The following is a 16,622-nucleotide window of genomic DNA, read 5'->3' on the forward strand; positions in this document are numbered from 1 at the left end:
TTTATTAGTTCATGTGGATTGAACATCCAACTCCAATTTTTTGATCAAGATCAAAGTATTATTCATCAAGATTGAGCTGAAAAGATATCTGTGACTTTAAAAATTGTGTACTTATATCATACTGTTCATATTTTCCCACTGATAGTCCCACTGAATAGAGTAGTATGACTGCCAAATATGTATGAACATAAAAATGTGTTTGTGTTGTTGCATTACATTTAACAGTGCAGAGCCTGTTCTATGAAATGAAATGCAGTATTGCATGAGTGAAATTTTTCTATAGATTGTGTAGTTCTTTGGAGGAACAGCAATAGAAATAAGAGATAGCAAACAATAATGAAATGAAATAAGTTTGTTCATATGTGCGGAGTTTGGTGTGAAGCTTAAATACTCATAAGCTATTTAGAGTGACAACTTCCCCTGTATAAATCATTTCTGGATCAATATGCTGCTTCTGCTGTGTGTTCAGATTACTAGCTGTATAGTATGATGACCTTAATTCACCTCTTTCTCTGGGTGAATATATCAAATGATTTCTCAATTTGACTTCCGAGACATGGCATATCTATCTATGACATATCTTCTCTACTCAGTTTCTTTCCTTATCCACTGGGAAAAAAATGCCTAATGGGTAGTTGGTTTACATACAAAAGTTGCAAACAGAGGGCCCCAAGTTTGCTTCTGGGTATCTCCAGTTAAAATGATGAAAAAAATAGATGACGTAGGAAAAAAAGAGAATCTGGGACATCTTTTAGCTTCCAGTACAGGAAATGGTTAGGGAGAGTCATAAATTAACAGCCTCCAGAAAACTACAGACTCTTCAACCTTGGAGTCCATAGGTATGATTCTGAGATTTGTAGAAGACTATTTGCAGTGTTTGAATTAAATTAGCAGGTACCATTGCATAATCTTGAGGAATGGATTTCTATATAGCAAGGTTATGTGGTTTAAGGAATTGTTGTTGCCTTAAACTTCACACTCCTGAATAGTTGATTATAGACCCAATGGTTTTGCTTCTATTACTATAAATGCTTAATTCTATAGGAATTCACTAGAGTTTGAAATAAAAGCATATATCAGGAAAGGGAATGTGTGGTTCTCCAGATGTTGTTAAATTACAGCTCTCGGTAACCCCCATTAACTGGTTGATCAGAGCAACTGGGAATTAGTTACGGTATATATCCCTCTCTCCTCCCATTCATATTTTATACCATTTTTTTCCTTCTATTTTTCCCCACAACAAGCCTGGAAGGTAGGTTGAGCTGAGAGATAACGATGGCTGAAAGTCACCTAGTGACTTCCATGCCTGAGGGTGGATTGTAATAATTGAACCATAACCATTACACTGTCTGAGAACTCTAATGTGTAAAATTAAGCTTTTAATATTTTTAATAGATGTGTGAATTTTTAATAGATGTGTGAAATTAAGCTTTTAATATTTCTAGCTAGTGTGACTCTTGCTAAGAATATTTCTCAACATTTTCCAAATGTGCTGTCCATATATGTTGTCTCTATTCAGAAAGTCTTAAATTCCTCAGTTAACTATTACCAAAATACTGCAATTGTTCATATCATAATTTAATTTACTTCAGTTAAGATCCTTCAGTTTTTAAGTGGCAAAAAGCAGGGGTTTTAACCTGAAGGAATGAGAGCATAGAAGGGGAGAAGAATGAGAGCATAGAACTTAGGGGAGAAGCAAAGGAAAATTCTGCTCAATAAAATTCTGCCTCAGCTGCCAAGTTGGGTGGAGGGAGTTTTGCAGTGCCCTTTGAAGCATCTGAAGGACAACAAGTGCTGATTGGAGGATCTCAGTGTCAGAGAGATTAAAGCCCTCCTCTAATACTCCACCCCCATGCTATATTTTCTTTGATTTTCCTGCACTGCTTTATCTGAACTGTGGTGAATGTGTTTGAAATTCTTATGTGCAGTGTTGCTAAATAAGAACTTATGGAATCTGATTGGTGAAATTATGCAAGGACATGTAGTGGGTGAACTTTCACCCAATATTCCATTACCTATCTTATCATTTTTTTCTAGTTATCAGTTGCATGTCATATGTATTTTTTAAAGGGATTGGATCTCTCTGGACTTTATTAGAGGGGTCAGATAGAAACTTAGTAGGGAGAACTTAGCAGTTGCCTCACATTTGTTTCATTTGCCTTTGCAATTCTAAACCTCTCAATTCGTGTTCTGTTGCTGATCACGTCTTCCTGTGTCTAGTTGTCATTCTCTGCTGATATATATGTGTGCATTTCTGTGCTGGCTCAGTGAATAGTCTCTTTGAAACAAGATGAGTTTCTAGATTTGGAGATATTCCTACAATGGATGAATGGCTGCAAAAGTTGATGGAGTTAGCAGAGATGGCCAAATCGACTGCTCTGATTAAATAATAGAATAGAATTCTTTATTGGCCAAGTGTGATTGGACACACAAGGAATTTGTCTTGGTGCAGATACTCTCAGTATACATAAAAGAAAAGATACATTCGTCAAGAGTCCTAAGGTACAACACTTAATGTTAGTCATAGGGTACAATAAGCAATCAAATCATATTAGGAAACAGTCAATAAAGAACACAATTAACTCAGTTTCTACTTAGAAGTAGAAACTGAATCTAGTAGTAGACTTCTAGATTTTGTGCTTGAGATAGAAAAAAAAATGAAACTTTGATTTTTGCAGATTAGATAGGTTTGTTGTTACAAAATGGCTAGTTTATATTATATAAAAGTAAAAAGTTGACTTTTGATGTTATTATCTTATTCTACTGTACAAAAAGGAGAGAGAAGTCAATACTTTTCTTTCTTTTTTTCCCCTTTGCCTTACACTTTGCCCTTCTCTTTTCCCTCCTTTATTTTCCTATTATTTTCTTTTGTATTTTTGATTAATAAAATTGGAATATTCAAAAAAACAAGATGGGTTGCTTATCTGCTAGTTTGAAAAGTAATTGTGCAGTACTGTGCCTTGTTGTTCGTACAGACCAGCCTAGCCCAAACTTTTAGAAAGATTGGATCTACATCTTGTCTTTTCTTTAGCCAGTGTGGCTTTGCTGCCTGGTAGGAGCTCTGATGCAATAATTAAGGAGAATAGTAAGTTGTCAAAGCCTGGTTTATACAAAGAAGGCATAACACTTCCTACAATTCAGGCCTTCTTGAAAATAATATTGTGGGTTTTTTTTTTTTACTTTTTGTGGGATTAAACTGGATTATTTCCCCCTGCTTTTGATTTTTTTTAAAAAAGCTTAAGTCCTTTGGTTGGGTTTGTTTGGCTTGCAAATTAATCTTGTTTTCATGTTTGAGTCCTTACAGGACTCAAATTTGCAAGTGATTAGTTCTTGAATCTATATGCCTCCTTATCCCTGCTCAGATAAATTTTCTTTTTGAATCCTCCAGAAATGCTGGACTATGAGCTTCATCATCTTAAGGCAATTTGAGAGGAATAGAATAACTTTTTGGAAAGATGCCAGCTAGCAGGAAGCTATTCTATTCCCTTACAAAAAGTTCGCTTGCATTGAAATTGGAGATTAACCATCCATGTTGTTTTTCCAGTGTTTGGATTAGAAGGGCTTAAACATAAGAAATCTCAGGCCTGAATAGACTGTTACCTGATTTCACACATTTGTTTGAGCAAATAAAGGACAGAAAGGAAAACCATCTACATATTGTTTAAAATTGTATAAAAGCTCTTTCATAATTAAAATATTACATTGAAAGCAAACCGTGATTATTACTCCAAATGGAATAGTTATTTAAAAATGAAGATAAAATGTACTTCTCTTATATTGGCTGCATACTACAAAAGTGAAAACGTGTGCTCTCTTCTCTTACACACTTGGAAATTTTGAATTTTAACTGTGAAATCATATAGCCTAAATGTGGCCCTTTTCCATTAGTATTAACTGTCAAATTATGACTATAGGGGTGGAGAAAGGAATAACATTGAGAAAACATCTCATGGAAATTCTGTCCTTGGAGATGACTTAAGTCAGATATTAAAATTCTCAGTAATGAAGCTGTTGGTGAAGCATGGAAAATATATGGGCTTTGTAACAGCCATAAAAGGGAAGTGCTTTAGATTTAAAATTTCCATTCTTGAAAGCCAGTGTAAGAACTAATGTGCTATAATGATTGATGTGTTGAGGAACAACAGAATCCATTCTCTGCTGCAAAATCTGACTGTATGATCTTGGACAAATTAATCAACTCAAGCTGCTCATATGGTTACAATGAAGATAAAATAAAGGGAAATCCTCATATAAGCCTTGAATTCTTGGAGAAAAATTAAGTTATAATCTAATAAATAAAAATAATATTTGAAACTCAGTGTAGTCCCCTTATCTTTTAAAACTATCTTGTTCTGCTGTTAAAGTTACTCTCTACAGCCATGTCTTCTCATAGTTTGTTCATAAATATCAGATGCATGAAGATAATGTGAAAAGATATTTCGTTCTCCAAACATGTTCAGAAGTTGCAACAAATTGTAGTTATTTGGACCTATCGTAATAACCCAGTTATTACAGTTATTATGCTAAATGTCAGAAAGCTATCATTTGAATCATTACCGTCATATTACCGTCATATGGGAAATTACAGTAGTGTATAATCATTTTGAAATCTCAATAAGGGTTACATTTGCTGAATAAGGCAGAATCATTAGTGGCTCGGTGTGTCTTTTCGTTTCTCTTTTGCTTAGGATCCAGCAATGCCTGTGAGAAGACCTCCTTCATATTCCTTCGCCAAGAGCTCCCTGTCCGACTGGCCAATATTATGAAAGAAATCAACCTTCTTCCTGACCGTGTACTGAGTACTCCCTCTGTTCAGCTGGTGCAGAGTTGGTGGGTTCCTACCCTTTTTTCTGATTCTTTTTTTAATAGTAGTTTTATTATATATTACTGTAATTACAATAGTGAAAACTAATATAAACTAAAAAAGTAGAATAAAAAGAGAGAATCAAACATCCAGAAAAAAAGTGAATTAGAAATACTGTAGAAAAGAAAGAAAACTAAAACTATAGTAAAGAAAAAGAATACATAAAGAAGGGACTTCCCATCTTCAGCCTTTCTCCTCACAATAGTTGCCCCACCTTGTTCCTTCAACTTACAAGGAATTGCGAGTGGCCTCTGCATCATACACAGCCAGAAATTCCTGTAACTCTGTAAGGCAGGGACAGGTAAAATGATGCGGGTGGACAGATTTTACTTAGTGGAATACAAGTTACCTGTTCTCCTGTTTTTATTTTTAGGTAGTTTTAATTTTGAAAAAAAGATTAAATTGAAAACCGGCGTTATTCAGAGGAAAACACCAAGTATTAGCATTGACTAAATTTACTGGAATTTGTCTGGGTCTTATGGCTATCTGAAAACTATGTATAATTGCAGTTCAGAGCTTTGTCCAATAGTTCATCTATCACTTCCCTCTCCCCAAAGAAAATAAGTTGGGTTTGTAAGGAAAGTCTAACAGTGAACAACCTCGTCATTTTGAGATTAATTACAGTGGCCATGATAGCCATTTTGTGAAATAGCAAACCTCCCTGGGACAACCCATTTGTGAAAATGATCTCAACATGTTTGAAAAATTTCAGAGGAGTTTCCAATTCTCTCTCCCCAAATCTATATTGTTCATAAACTTCAAGCTGCAGAGTTTTTTTGTTTAGATACATAGTGTTAGTACTTTTCTTCAGCAGAATTGCTGAAGGAAATTTGTTGGCTGAGATTAACAAAGTTCATAAAGATCTCATATATCAGTGAGCCACCGTTTCATAGATCCTACATAAATCCTCTGGTCCTCTTGGAAAACAATAATAAACAAGAATAGCTGGAAATTTCAGTTTCTTAGGGGCACCATGTTTGTGTCCATTGCTCTAGCTGTGGTTGTCCAGCATCTTCTACCAATTTCAGCCCCATCCAGACAATATGCAGTTAACAATGGCTGATGATCAATGCTAAAAAAAAAGATACCATCTCCTGACGCGAAACAATAGGTGCACCTCTGATGCATCTCTAGGTGTCAAACTTGATTTCATTGAGGGCTGCATTAGGGTTGTGTTTGATCTCAGGCCACAGTGGGCATGGCAGCTCAATGTCACTCATATTGGGGGCACCTGTGGTGGCCTGAGCGCTCTGCAAGCAAAAACGGAGCTCGAGAGGGCCGCAGAGGGTTTCAGGAGGCTTGCACTATGGGCTGATCCCAGGGTGGCCCCGTGCACCAGATCTAAGTGCCTTGAGTTTGACATTCCTGCTCTAGAAAAAGATTATAAATAAATAGTGGGAAGAGGATGTTGGAGGCCTTAAAGGCCTTTTCTTTCTCTTTCTCTACACACCATCTCTCGCTCTTCATTTTTTCCTCGCTAAGAGAAACTCTTGTTTTGAATGAATCTCTCTTACTGCAGTTTTACATTGGCATTGAGGAGGCATCGAGGAGGCAAAAGAAATAGAATGTGGCCCTTTAAGAAGCCAGCATGACCTTTGGCCTACTTTGGGAAAGTAACATGTGAGAGCTTGTTTGTTTCTCTCTGACTTTCCTTGTTCTTTTCCATCCCATTGCGGTTGTCAGGGGAACAAGCAGGTGCCAGAGAGAAGTAAGGCACATAAGGAACTGAGAGTTAGTTAATTCAAGTGAATTCTTATTTCACCCGAGTTACCCTTGATCCCAACTTTGAGCTGATTTTTATTTTCCTGTGGGAAAGCTTTGGTTGCTAATCTTTTGCAGCCTGCAATTCTATGGCAAGACTTCCTCATAGTAGCCATCCTCCAAAGGCATGGTGGCTCATCATTATTGGTCTTGTAGTCTTGAGCCCCCAGGTGTTTCCCAGTACTGTATAGGTAATTCTTGCATCAAAACCATAACATGCTAATGTATCTTCCTTCAAAGGATGAACCACAATACACATTTTTAATATGGCACAAGAATAGCCATTAAAGACATATTGAGGACCAGCTACATTATTTGAATTTAGTTACATACATGTGAATCAGTCATGCTATTCCACTTCTCATGTAAGCAACAGCCTGCAGAATTTATAAAAATAATAACAAGTAGTAAGACGAAGTGATAAAAGCATAACATGTAAAAAGAAAACAGAAATGTAGCTAAAACTTTTTTACAGGCAGTCTTTGTAAAATTCGAAATTTCCAAAATGCAAATATACCAATCAGGACTGTTCTGTGCATTTATATAAGTGTCGTCAGGAACCACAGAGTACAAACTGTGCTGAAAGCATGGAAATGCGACACAATTAGCAGCACAAGAGTGGGTGAGAAAATCCACACTGACCTTTATTCTCTTCTTGTTAAAGTCAAATAGAGGAAATGAGCTCTTTATATTCTTTCTTGACTAAAGTATTGTGCTTTTGCTGTTTATTTTTGATAAGGAATTAGGATGAAATAGTCAGAAAGTCATACAATGTATGGCTTACCTAAAAAAAATAAATTTGGAAGAAAACCACAGGTTTTATATTCTGATAATGGAATAGAATTTTTATATGTACAGATGTCTTATTATTTAAGGAAAAATTAGATTATTCATGAGAGATCTGTGCTCTTTATACTATAACAAAATGAGAAGGGAGGAAGGAATTCCCCATTACACATATGTAGAGCTATGTTAGCCAATAGCCCTGATGAGAAAATTTCAGCAGTTAACTACCTTCAAAATGAGCTACGTTAAAGTCACAAAAGGCATTCCTTATAAATCAGGAAAGAAAAAGTATTTAAGGAAAGCAACACTGGTCCCTTGAAATGTAAAAAAACAAAAACAAATGAACCTTTATCGTGGCTTATGATTTTTAAAAGGAAGAAATCTCTTCAACCAGGAACAGATTGTGAATAAACTGATTCTGCTCAGTAAGAGAAATGAGGCTTGCATAACGGGTTAATCCATTTCAGAATGAAAATAATATAAACTCTAGTTTAGCAAAATAAATAAATCACCTTAGGATTTTTGGATCGAAGTGTATGCTTATCTTTCCAAAGATAAAAGAAAATAACCAAACTATATCAATAGAAGAGAATATTTGTAGATCGTGATTGAACTGTGGAGTCCTTTGTATTCTCTTAACTTGTTTGTTTTCTTGCAGATGTTTCATTACCCAACTAGGTAACATCTTCAGTGCTAGCTAACTGAATTGTAGAGTTGAACAAGATATCACAGTTAGATATGTAACACATATCTATCCACTATAATTTGTTCTAATAATAATAGGTTCGAATCCCTAGCACTGCATAATGGAGTGAGCTCCCGTTACTTGGACCAGCTTCTGCCAACCTCGCAGTTCGAAAGCATGTAAAAATGCAAGTAGAAAAATAGGCATCACCTTGGCGGGAAGGTAACAGCAATCCGTGTGCCTTTGGCATTAAGTCATGCCAGCCACATGACCGGCATCTTTGGATAGTGCTGGCTCTTCGGCTTTGCAATGGAGATGAGCACCATCCTCTAGAGCCGGAAACAACTAGCACATATGTGTGAGGGGAACCTTTACCTTTATCCACTAGAAGGTTAAAGTACAGCAATAAAAATGATTTATTTTAATGTGAGACTAAAGCAATAGATTTGAACTGAGCAACCATGAAACTATCTAATACAAGAAACACAAATAGATTTTTAGGATCAAACATAGGGCACATAGTAAAATCCAATATTACAAATACAGTCAAAGGGATTCCCAGAAATACTGAGAAGACTTTAAAGAAACCTTTAGCCTTCATGTGCAACATATTTCTGTCAGAATTCTCTCAAGCATAGAAGCAGCTACAGACATGGCAACTAATACATGCTTTCCTATATGGAACTCAAAGAACAAATTTACAGAGAAAATTCCAGCTGAAAAGAAGAGGATTGTTTGCAAACTGCAGACAAAAACAGGCTTCCAGGATGCAGAATGAAAACCCAAATCTAATGTTGCTTTCAAAAGGATTTAAGGAAGGCTGATCCCTGCCTATATTTGAAATTTAAAAATAACAAATGAACTTTTATCTTGGCTTATGCTGATGATTTCAAAAAGGAAGAAATCTCCTCAACCAGGAACAGATTGTGAATAAATTGAATCTACACAGTTGGAGAAATAGGGCTTGCATAATGGACTAATCCACTGCAAGAGGAAAATAATATAATACTGAAGCATTTTGCCATTAAAATTCCATCTAGCATATCCCTGATATATTGATGTTCTATCTGCAGAGTTTCAACTGTGAGGAACGGAATTGGAATGTACTGTGCATAGCTTATATCTGCAATATCTTCTCATGATTAAAAAGGATTTGTAACAAAATGCAGATCTATTGTATACTCCTTTTCAGGTTCCACCGGCTGATCTCCTCTTCTAGGATATTCTATTTTATTTTTTACCTTTCCTAGTTTTCTTTCAATGTATGTGTGGGTATTTCTAATAAGAAGTCAGCATGCAGATAGCAGCCACCAAGGTGACAAAAAGTTGCTGATTGACGGTTTTTGTTTGTTTGTTTGTTTACCCCTCACTGTTTTGGATTTTTACAAACTTGGATTTCCCAAATCTGCTGATAAGAATCTCATGTTCCTCCTACTCATGTTCTGTAGCAACTGATATTGTCTCTGATACTGGATGCAATATGTGACCAAGATCGGTCATAAGCCACTTTTTTCAGTGCCATTGTAATTTCAAATGGTCACTAAATGAATAATTGTAAGTCAATGACCATCCATATTTAGAAGTAGAAATATGCTAAAAGTCTTATTTTGGCAAAGACACAAAGGCGGCGGTGGGATTCAAATTTTTTTACTACCGGTTCTGTGGGTGCAGCTTAGTGGACATGGCATGGTTTGGTGGGCATAGCTTGGTAAGCATGACAGGAGAAGGATACTTTAAAATCCCCATTCCCTTCCCATTCCTGGGGGAAGGATAATGCAAAATCCCATTCCCTCCCCACCCCACTAACCTGTTTTCCAGCACCGTTCTCCCATGCAGGGCAACAAAAGAAGATCCAGCCAATCAGCTGGGACTCAGGAGGCAGAGAATAAATGGGGCTGGGATCAGTCAGAGGTGGTATTTGCCGGTTCTCCAAACTACTCAAAATTTCTGCTACCAGTTCTCCAGAACTGGTCAGAACCTGCTGAATACCACCTCGGATACAAAGGTCTTAGGGCCTTGTGCTCATGTATTTTACTAAACTATCTTTGGACAAGTGAATCAATGTAATAGTTTTGTTTTAAATGATGCACTGCTTATCTCTTACTGATTACGCCCTAACAGAATCAGAATAAAAAACATTCTTGTATATAAATAATAAATAATGGTGGTGGTGCATTATTGCTCATGGTGCAATGGTTAAAATGCAGTACTGCAGGCTACTTCTGCTGACCTGCCTGCCTGCAATTTGGCAGTTCGAATCTCACCAGGCTAAAGGTTGATTCAGCCTTCCATCCTTCCGAGGTTGGTAAAGTGAGGACCCAGATTGTTGGTGACAAGACGCTGACTCTGTAAACCACTTAGGGCTATAAAGCACTGTAAAGTGGTATATAAGTCTAAGTGCTATTGCTATTGCTAAGACTCTCTCTCCCTCCCTCCTTCCCTCCCTCCTCTTCCTCCCTCCTCCTCCCTTCTTCCTTCCACCAGGTATGTGCAGAGTTTACTGGATATCATGGTGTTCCTCGACAAGGATCCAGAGGACCAAAGGATATTGGGACAGTGAGTTTGAATTTAGAGACCTCGTAAGATGTACACAAATGCATCATTAGAACTCTTAGTTTCAATGCTGAAAGAAATTAGGTTGAGCTGAGAGAAACATTTCCAGTCTGGCATGTTCCAAGTGTCTTATTAATAAAAATCACAAATTGTAGTCCAAAGGATCTTCATTGGTTAGGAATTTGAGGAGTGAAGGTGCAAGATTCCTGGAAAATCTCAGACTGTTTGGAATACATTGATCATGCCTGAAACCAGCCTCGGTTTATTTCTACAATAATTCTGAAGTCAAAGTGTATCTTTTGGACTTAAACAGATGGAAAATTAGGTGTATGTGGAATGCTGCTGTCTCACTCTAGGTTCACCAATGCTCTGGTCACAATTCGCAACCGTCACAATGATGTGGTCCCTACGATGGCGCAGGGTGTAATTGAATATAGGGAAGCTTATGGTGATGACCCGGTTTCCAACCAAAACATCCAGTACTTCCTCGATCGTTTCTATCTTAGCCGGATTTCTATCCGTATGCTGCTCAACCAACACAGTGAGTTGTCTTAACCTCCTCAGATCCGTTTTTTCTTCCTTTTTTCTTCTCCCTTTCTCTTGGTTTTAGTATTAAGGGACAAATTCTTAAATTAGAGCTGTATCTTGGTAGTCAGCCCCATCTGATGCTCCACCTGGCCTACTTTTGTCATATCGTGCCCCGCCTCCCTTCATCTGCGTCTTCTTTTTTTTTCACAGCCTTGATTTTTGATGGTAGCACCAATCCAGCCCATCCCAAGCACATTGGCAGCATTGATCCCCACTGCAATGTATCAGATGTAGTTAGAGGTGAGTGTTCTTCTGTGATTCCTGCTGCAACTTCTCTTTCCCCCTCTGGAATCCTTAAGAAATCTGTTTTGCTCCTTACTTACCTTCACCCCCAAAATAGGGAACCACAAGAAGGGTACCTGATGAGTATAAGCAGGAGTTCCCTACCTGGGATAAACACAAGATGTGTGGTTTAGAAGTCTCGAAAAGGCAATTGTCTAAATTCACAGAAGAAGCAGTGGCTGGATTTGTTATCTTTGTAGGTCGTAATATGAGTACTTTGGTTTTAAGTTAGTAGGTTGTGCTAAGCACCTAATTGTAGTTTATTCAATAAATCATGATTAAACAAGACATAGTTTAATATAATAGGTAACCCAGGCAATATTTAAGAAAATGAGCCCTTCAGGTGCAAAGGTTTACTACAATAGATTATTTTAATATCAGATTAGTCAGTGTTGGAAACAGAAGTTGAAACAGACAGATTTGTGATGCAATTTCTTAGGGCTTACCTTACAGTGGAAACTTGGAGGAGTACCCTATACCCAAGGCATACATGGTTTTTACAAAGTCTTCCATGCAGCCACCAGAACTTTCTAATAGTTACTGCTCAACTGTAGTTTTTTTTTTTTAAACAAATTTTATTAATTTTAAAAACAAACAAAACATCATTAAACATTAAAAACATAAAACCTCTTTCCATTATAAATCTTTACAAGGCAGGTAAAACATTATTTTATATCGCATACTTCTAATTTACCCCATTTCCATATAAACACATAAATTCTTTTTGATAAATTTCTCTTTATTTCTCCTTACTCTTATTCAATTACCTTTCTTTTCTATATTTATCTACTATTAAGTCATCATATTTATATTTCCCTCTGACTTGTTTACAATTATTCTCATCTAACATTCCTCCAAGATTTTATTAAGTCTCAATCGAACATACACACACAAAACACAAAAACATAAAGCTTCTTTTTAGAAAGTAGCTTGGCCCCAGATTACTTCTTTTTGTATGGACTTCAATTAAATTCATGCTCTTCTTGTATGCCATTACCTATCTTATTTACCATTCTATATCTTCTATATAACTCCTCCCCACTTTTCACTCTTCTTAATTCTATTTTATATATTTGATCTTGCTTTACATCAATATATTTATATCTTTTGTCCATTCTTTTCCAATTAAACATTTATCTCATTCTCAATAATAATAAAAAAAATTTCTCCTGAAATCACTGATCAGAGTATGATGCCTTTCTATCATTCCCCTAGATTGACATTTAAAATAGCACCTGGATCCCCATCTGATTCTGCTTAGTACATTCTACTATTTCAAAAACAAATACTGCAATAATAAATCTATAATAATATCAACACATTAGCCCATCAAACTCTATAATTAAACTAAATATTTTAAACATTTCCTTTAATATTTTATTAAAACTTAAAGTCAATCATTATTAAACATTTTAATATTATTAAACACTTTAATATTTTAATCTTTTATTAAATCTTGTAAAATTCTAATTTCCTATTTTTAATACAATTACTACAATACTATCATAAGTACTTTGCAGAATCCTTTTTTTAAAATTATACATTACCCTTTGTTCCTAAAATTTTTTTTCTTTTTCCCATCTTGTTTTATACCTTTGTGGCTTTTTCCCCCCTTTTCCCTTTCTTTCTTAACCCACCTAACCTTTTTACCCACTCCTCTCCTAACCTTCGCTTTTTTAGCCTCCCCTCTCTGTTGTATTCTTCTTTCCTTTTGCTTTCTGACATTATATTGATTTTGCATCTTATTTTTCTCTTTCATGGACATTTTTTTAAGTCTTAAGTCCTTCCTTTTCCTTCCTCTCTTTCTCCTTTCTTTCTTGGTCAAACTTTCGGATTCATTAAAAATGGCTTCTTCTTCCTCCGTTTCCTGCAGCTGTTGTTGAATTTGCTGAAAAGTAGCAAGCGCCATTTCTAAAAAGCAGAGGGCTTCTCCCATAGTGTCCTTGCCTTCTTTCCTTGTTTTTTCGTATTGTTTTCTTAGTTCATCAAGAGATAAAGCCATTATAAACCTTTTCTTTTTCTTTTTCTTTATCCTTCTTCTTATTAAACCAACCAAAATATTTCCAAACTTAAAACAATTCCCCAAAGTCCCAAAGTCATCAAACAGTCCAAGTAAAGCACAAAGTTCTTCCCTTTACAATTTCTCTTCCTGGGGTAATATCAGTTAGGAAAAAAACCCAATCTGTATTTTAAAGTCTTATTGCAATTAGCTTCTAGTCTCTTGGTCTTCAAGGCATCTCCTCCAGCAAAGTCTTAATATAATTTTTTCTTTTTCCCCAAACCTCTCCCTTCCCACCTGTAACAAAGATCTTTTAATTTTTACCTTCTGTAAGAAAACTGGCTTTTCAGTGTCCATTTGTTAATTCATAAGGGAGGGAGAGTAACTTTCCCTTTCAGCACTTTCATTCGCCGCTTTAGGAAACCTCCACTGGGAACAATGTAACATCCAAAAATAGTAATTTTCAGGGTATCAAATATATCCTTAGAGTCCCGGTCCAGCCAAAAGAAACTTTCACTTTGTAATTTCCTCCTTCTTCCTCCTGCACATTCTTAAGCCAGTTGCCGGCTTCTTCGTGGCGGCCATTAGAGACCGCCGCTCCACCGCCTTGAGAAAAGGGGGTTTTGCCAGCTGGGGAGGGGGTGTGCGGTTCCCCTCAACCCCTGTCCGGATCCCCCCTATCTTCGGCTACCCCAACAGGGCAGCCTTATCGTCCAGGTCTGTCGGGATCGGAGGCACCAAGACAGCTAGCACGGCAGGGATCGCGCGGAATCGCGAATCCCTGTCGTCGCTGAAGCCTGGCAAATGGCTCAACTGTAGTTTTTAAAGTACAATTTAAATACCAGTTTAGGCTTTTTAAAATTACTTTATCTTTTTCCTTGCTGTTTTTGGAAGTGCAAATCCCTGTTCAAAAATGATTGCAAGCATTTACATCACACAAATATGTGAAGAATATAATATGGTTCATATTTGTGGAAGGACAGCTGATGAAGCTGGATTTCTTGTTATTGCACGGGGTTAGCACAAACGGGGGAAGATTTTCTTTTTTAAAAATTAAAAATAAACTTTATTAAAGATTAAAAAGAAAAATATGTACAATACGTACAATACAACATTTTGTTACAAATGAAATCAATATACAAATACATAACAAATAAACATAAAAACGTATATGTTTCTGATCAACTAAGACGGTGTAATCTTTTATTGAAAACAATTTTACTAATATTCATTTCCTATTTTTGTTAAATGCTCTTAATCTAACCACTTCATTTTTCAAATTCTTATCTTTTAATTCCCTGGTTTTTTATCCTTGATCCACATGTACCATTTTTCCCAAGCTGTACTATATCTTGAGTCTTCCTTATCCCTAAGTTTTTGTGTAAGTAGGTCTATTTCGGTGCAGTCAAGAACTTTCTGAATAACCAAATTATTTGTTGGCATTTGGTCACCCTTCTAGCGTTGTGCCAATGCAATTCTTGCTGCTGTAATTATATGGAGAATTAAATATTAAATATTTCATTTTTGGAAATGTAAGCAAACAAGGGGTACCTTCTTCCATACTTGGTGGCTTTGCCCAAAAAGTAAAAAATACTGGAAAAAAAATAGAATTTGGATAAAAGAAATTACAAATATCCAACTAGAACTTAAGGCCAAAATATTTTTGTTGGGAATGTTAAAAGGGGACTACACAAAAGAAACGGGAGAAGATTTTCTAATAGTCTTCTGACCTATTTGGGTTATTCTTTCATAGCCTTAGTTGAATTAGGTAGTTCTAAAATAGAATTCAAAAGGAAATGTGAGTTAAAAAGGAGGAGAAAATGCAGAGCTCTGAAAATTTGGGGGAAGCAATATATTCCTTCCCTGGCTTTTGCTGAAATTTATCTTAATTTAGTCCAAATTACAATAATTTGCATGAAAGCAATACAGAATTTTTAGTCCACTCATCAATTAGATGCTCTTGCTGATTTTTGCCAATTTATGACAAAGCTGACAGGTTGTGGAATTCAACAAAGAAGAGAAGCTGTGTTTCCGTAATAACCAAAGTTTTGTGTTTCTTTCTTGCTGCAGACGCTTATGACATGGCCAAACTGTTATGTGACAAGTACTACTTGGCATCTCCTGATCTGGAGATCCAGGAGGTGAATGGTGAGTTTGCAGAGCCAAGGGAGAAGTGGGCAATATAAGAAGAAGAGCAAATAAGCCAAGTGGGAGAGGGAAGGACTTATTGTCCAAACTGGCTGCTCAGTGGCTTCTTATAATTTACACAGTGGGTTTTAGCGGGACTGCTAGCCTCCTCCATTTCCCCCCTTCTCTTTAGCCAGTGGAACAGGACCTCAGAAGTGGCATAGTAAGTAGCTGATGATCCTTTGATAAGCAGCTACCCTAGAGTTATTGTTGTGAGTTGGCAACTAAAGCTTTGCTAGAATCCCATTTTCCCTTTCTTTGGGCTTCTTTCTTTTTTTGCCTTGCTTTTTAAAATCAATAATAATGACTGCCCTTTTAACAGCGAAACAGTGTGGACAATTCATTGATATCCAAAACTGCAATAAGGGGAGATACAGGAGAACATAAAATGAGGTTGGATTATTGCAGGTAATCTGTACCTTCCAAATGTGTTGGAATCTCATCCAAGGCAGCATATCTTAAATAGGAGCAGCAGTGCAAGAGACTTCTGTCTTCTGTCTGCTTGTGAACTTCCTGGCTGCAGCTCGTGGTCTGACACAGAATGCTGGGCTGAATGTCTCCCTGACTTAAATCAGCAGGCATTTTCTTACGTTACTTTAACCTAGTTCTTTGAGTGCTGGGAATTATTGTCTGGAGATATCTGGTTGAGAAAGCACAATTAATTATTTCTGGTTTTAATCAACAAATTTCACATGGGTAGTAGTAAAATTCCAGCATTTCTTCCAAAATCCATGCATACGAATTATTGAAAGACAGAAAATTAGCTGAGGACTGTGCATCATTACTCTTTGCCTCCTAATTTTGATCCTTGCTTGGTGCTTATTCTTACCACTTTGTTCTCCAATCAGTCACTACCTCTTTCTTCTTTTTATAGATAAATGATACGAAAGTCATGTAATCCATCTTTCTCTAAGTCT

At 36.4% G+C, this 16,622-nt stretch overlaps 1 protein-coding gene across 2 annotated transcripts in view; it reads left to right on the top strand.

The window, feature by feature from the left end:
• The window catches only part of PDK2 (pyruvate dehydrogenase kinase 2), a 32,208-nt gene that overhangs the window by 1,000 nt on the left and 14,586 nt on the right, over positions 1–16,622 (top strand). Inside the window, exons 2-7 of one of the 2 annotated variants that reach the window (XM_026710896.2) lie at positions 4,689–4,830; positions 10,581–10,652; positions 11,006–11,190; positions 11,388–11,477; positions 15,589–15,666; positions 15,839–15,868. In XM_026710896.2, coding sequence (XP_026566681.1) covers positions 4,689–4,830; positions 10,581–10,652; positions 11,006–11,190; positions 11,388–11,477; positions 15,589–15,666; positions 15,839–15,868 — 597 coding nt within the window. The remainder of the gene's footprint in view (positions 1–4,688; positions 4,831–10,580; positions 10,653–11,005; positions 11,191–11,387; positions 11,478–15,588; positions 15,667–15,838; positions 15,869–16,622) is intronic. The other variant, XM_026710897.2, reaches the window with a different exon arrangement.

The sequence above is a fragment of the Pseudonaja textilis genome, chromosome Z, assembly GCF_049901715.1.
Source record: "Pseudonaja textilis isolate UNSWEBS1 chromosome Z, rPseTex1.2, whole genome shotgun sequence".
NCBI lineage: Eukaryota > Metazoa > Chordata > Lepidosauria > Squamata > Elapidae > Pseudonaja > Pseudonaja textilis.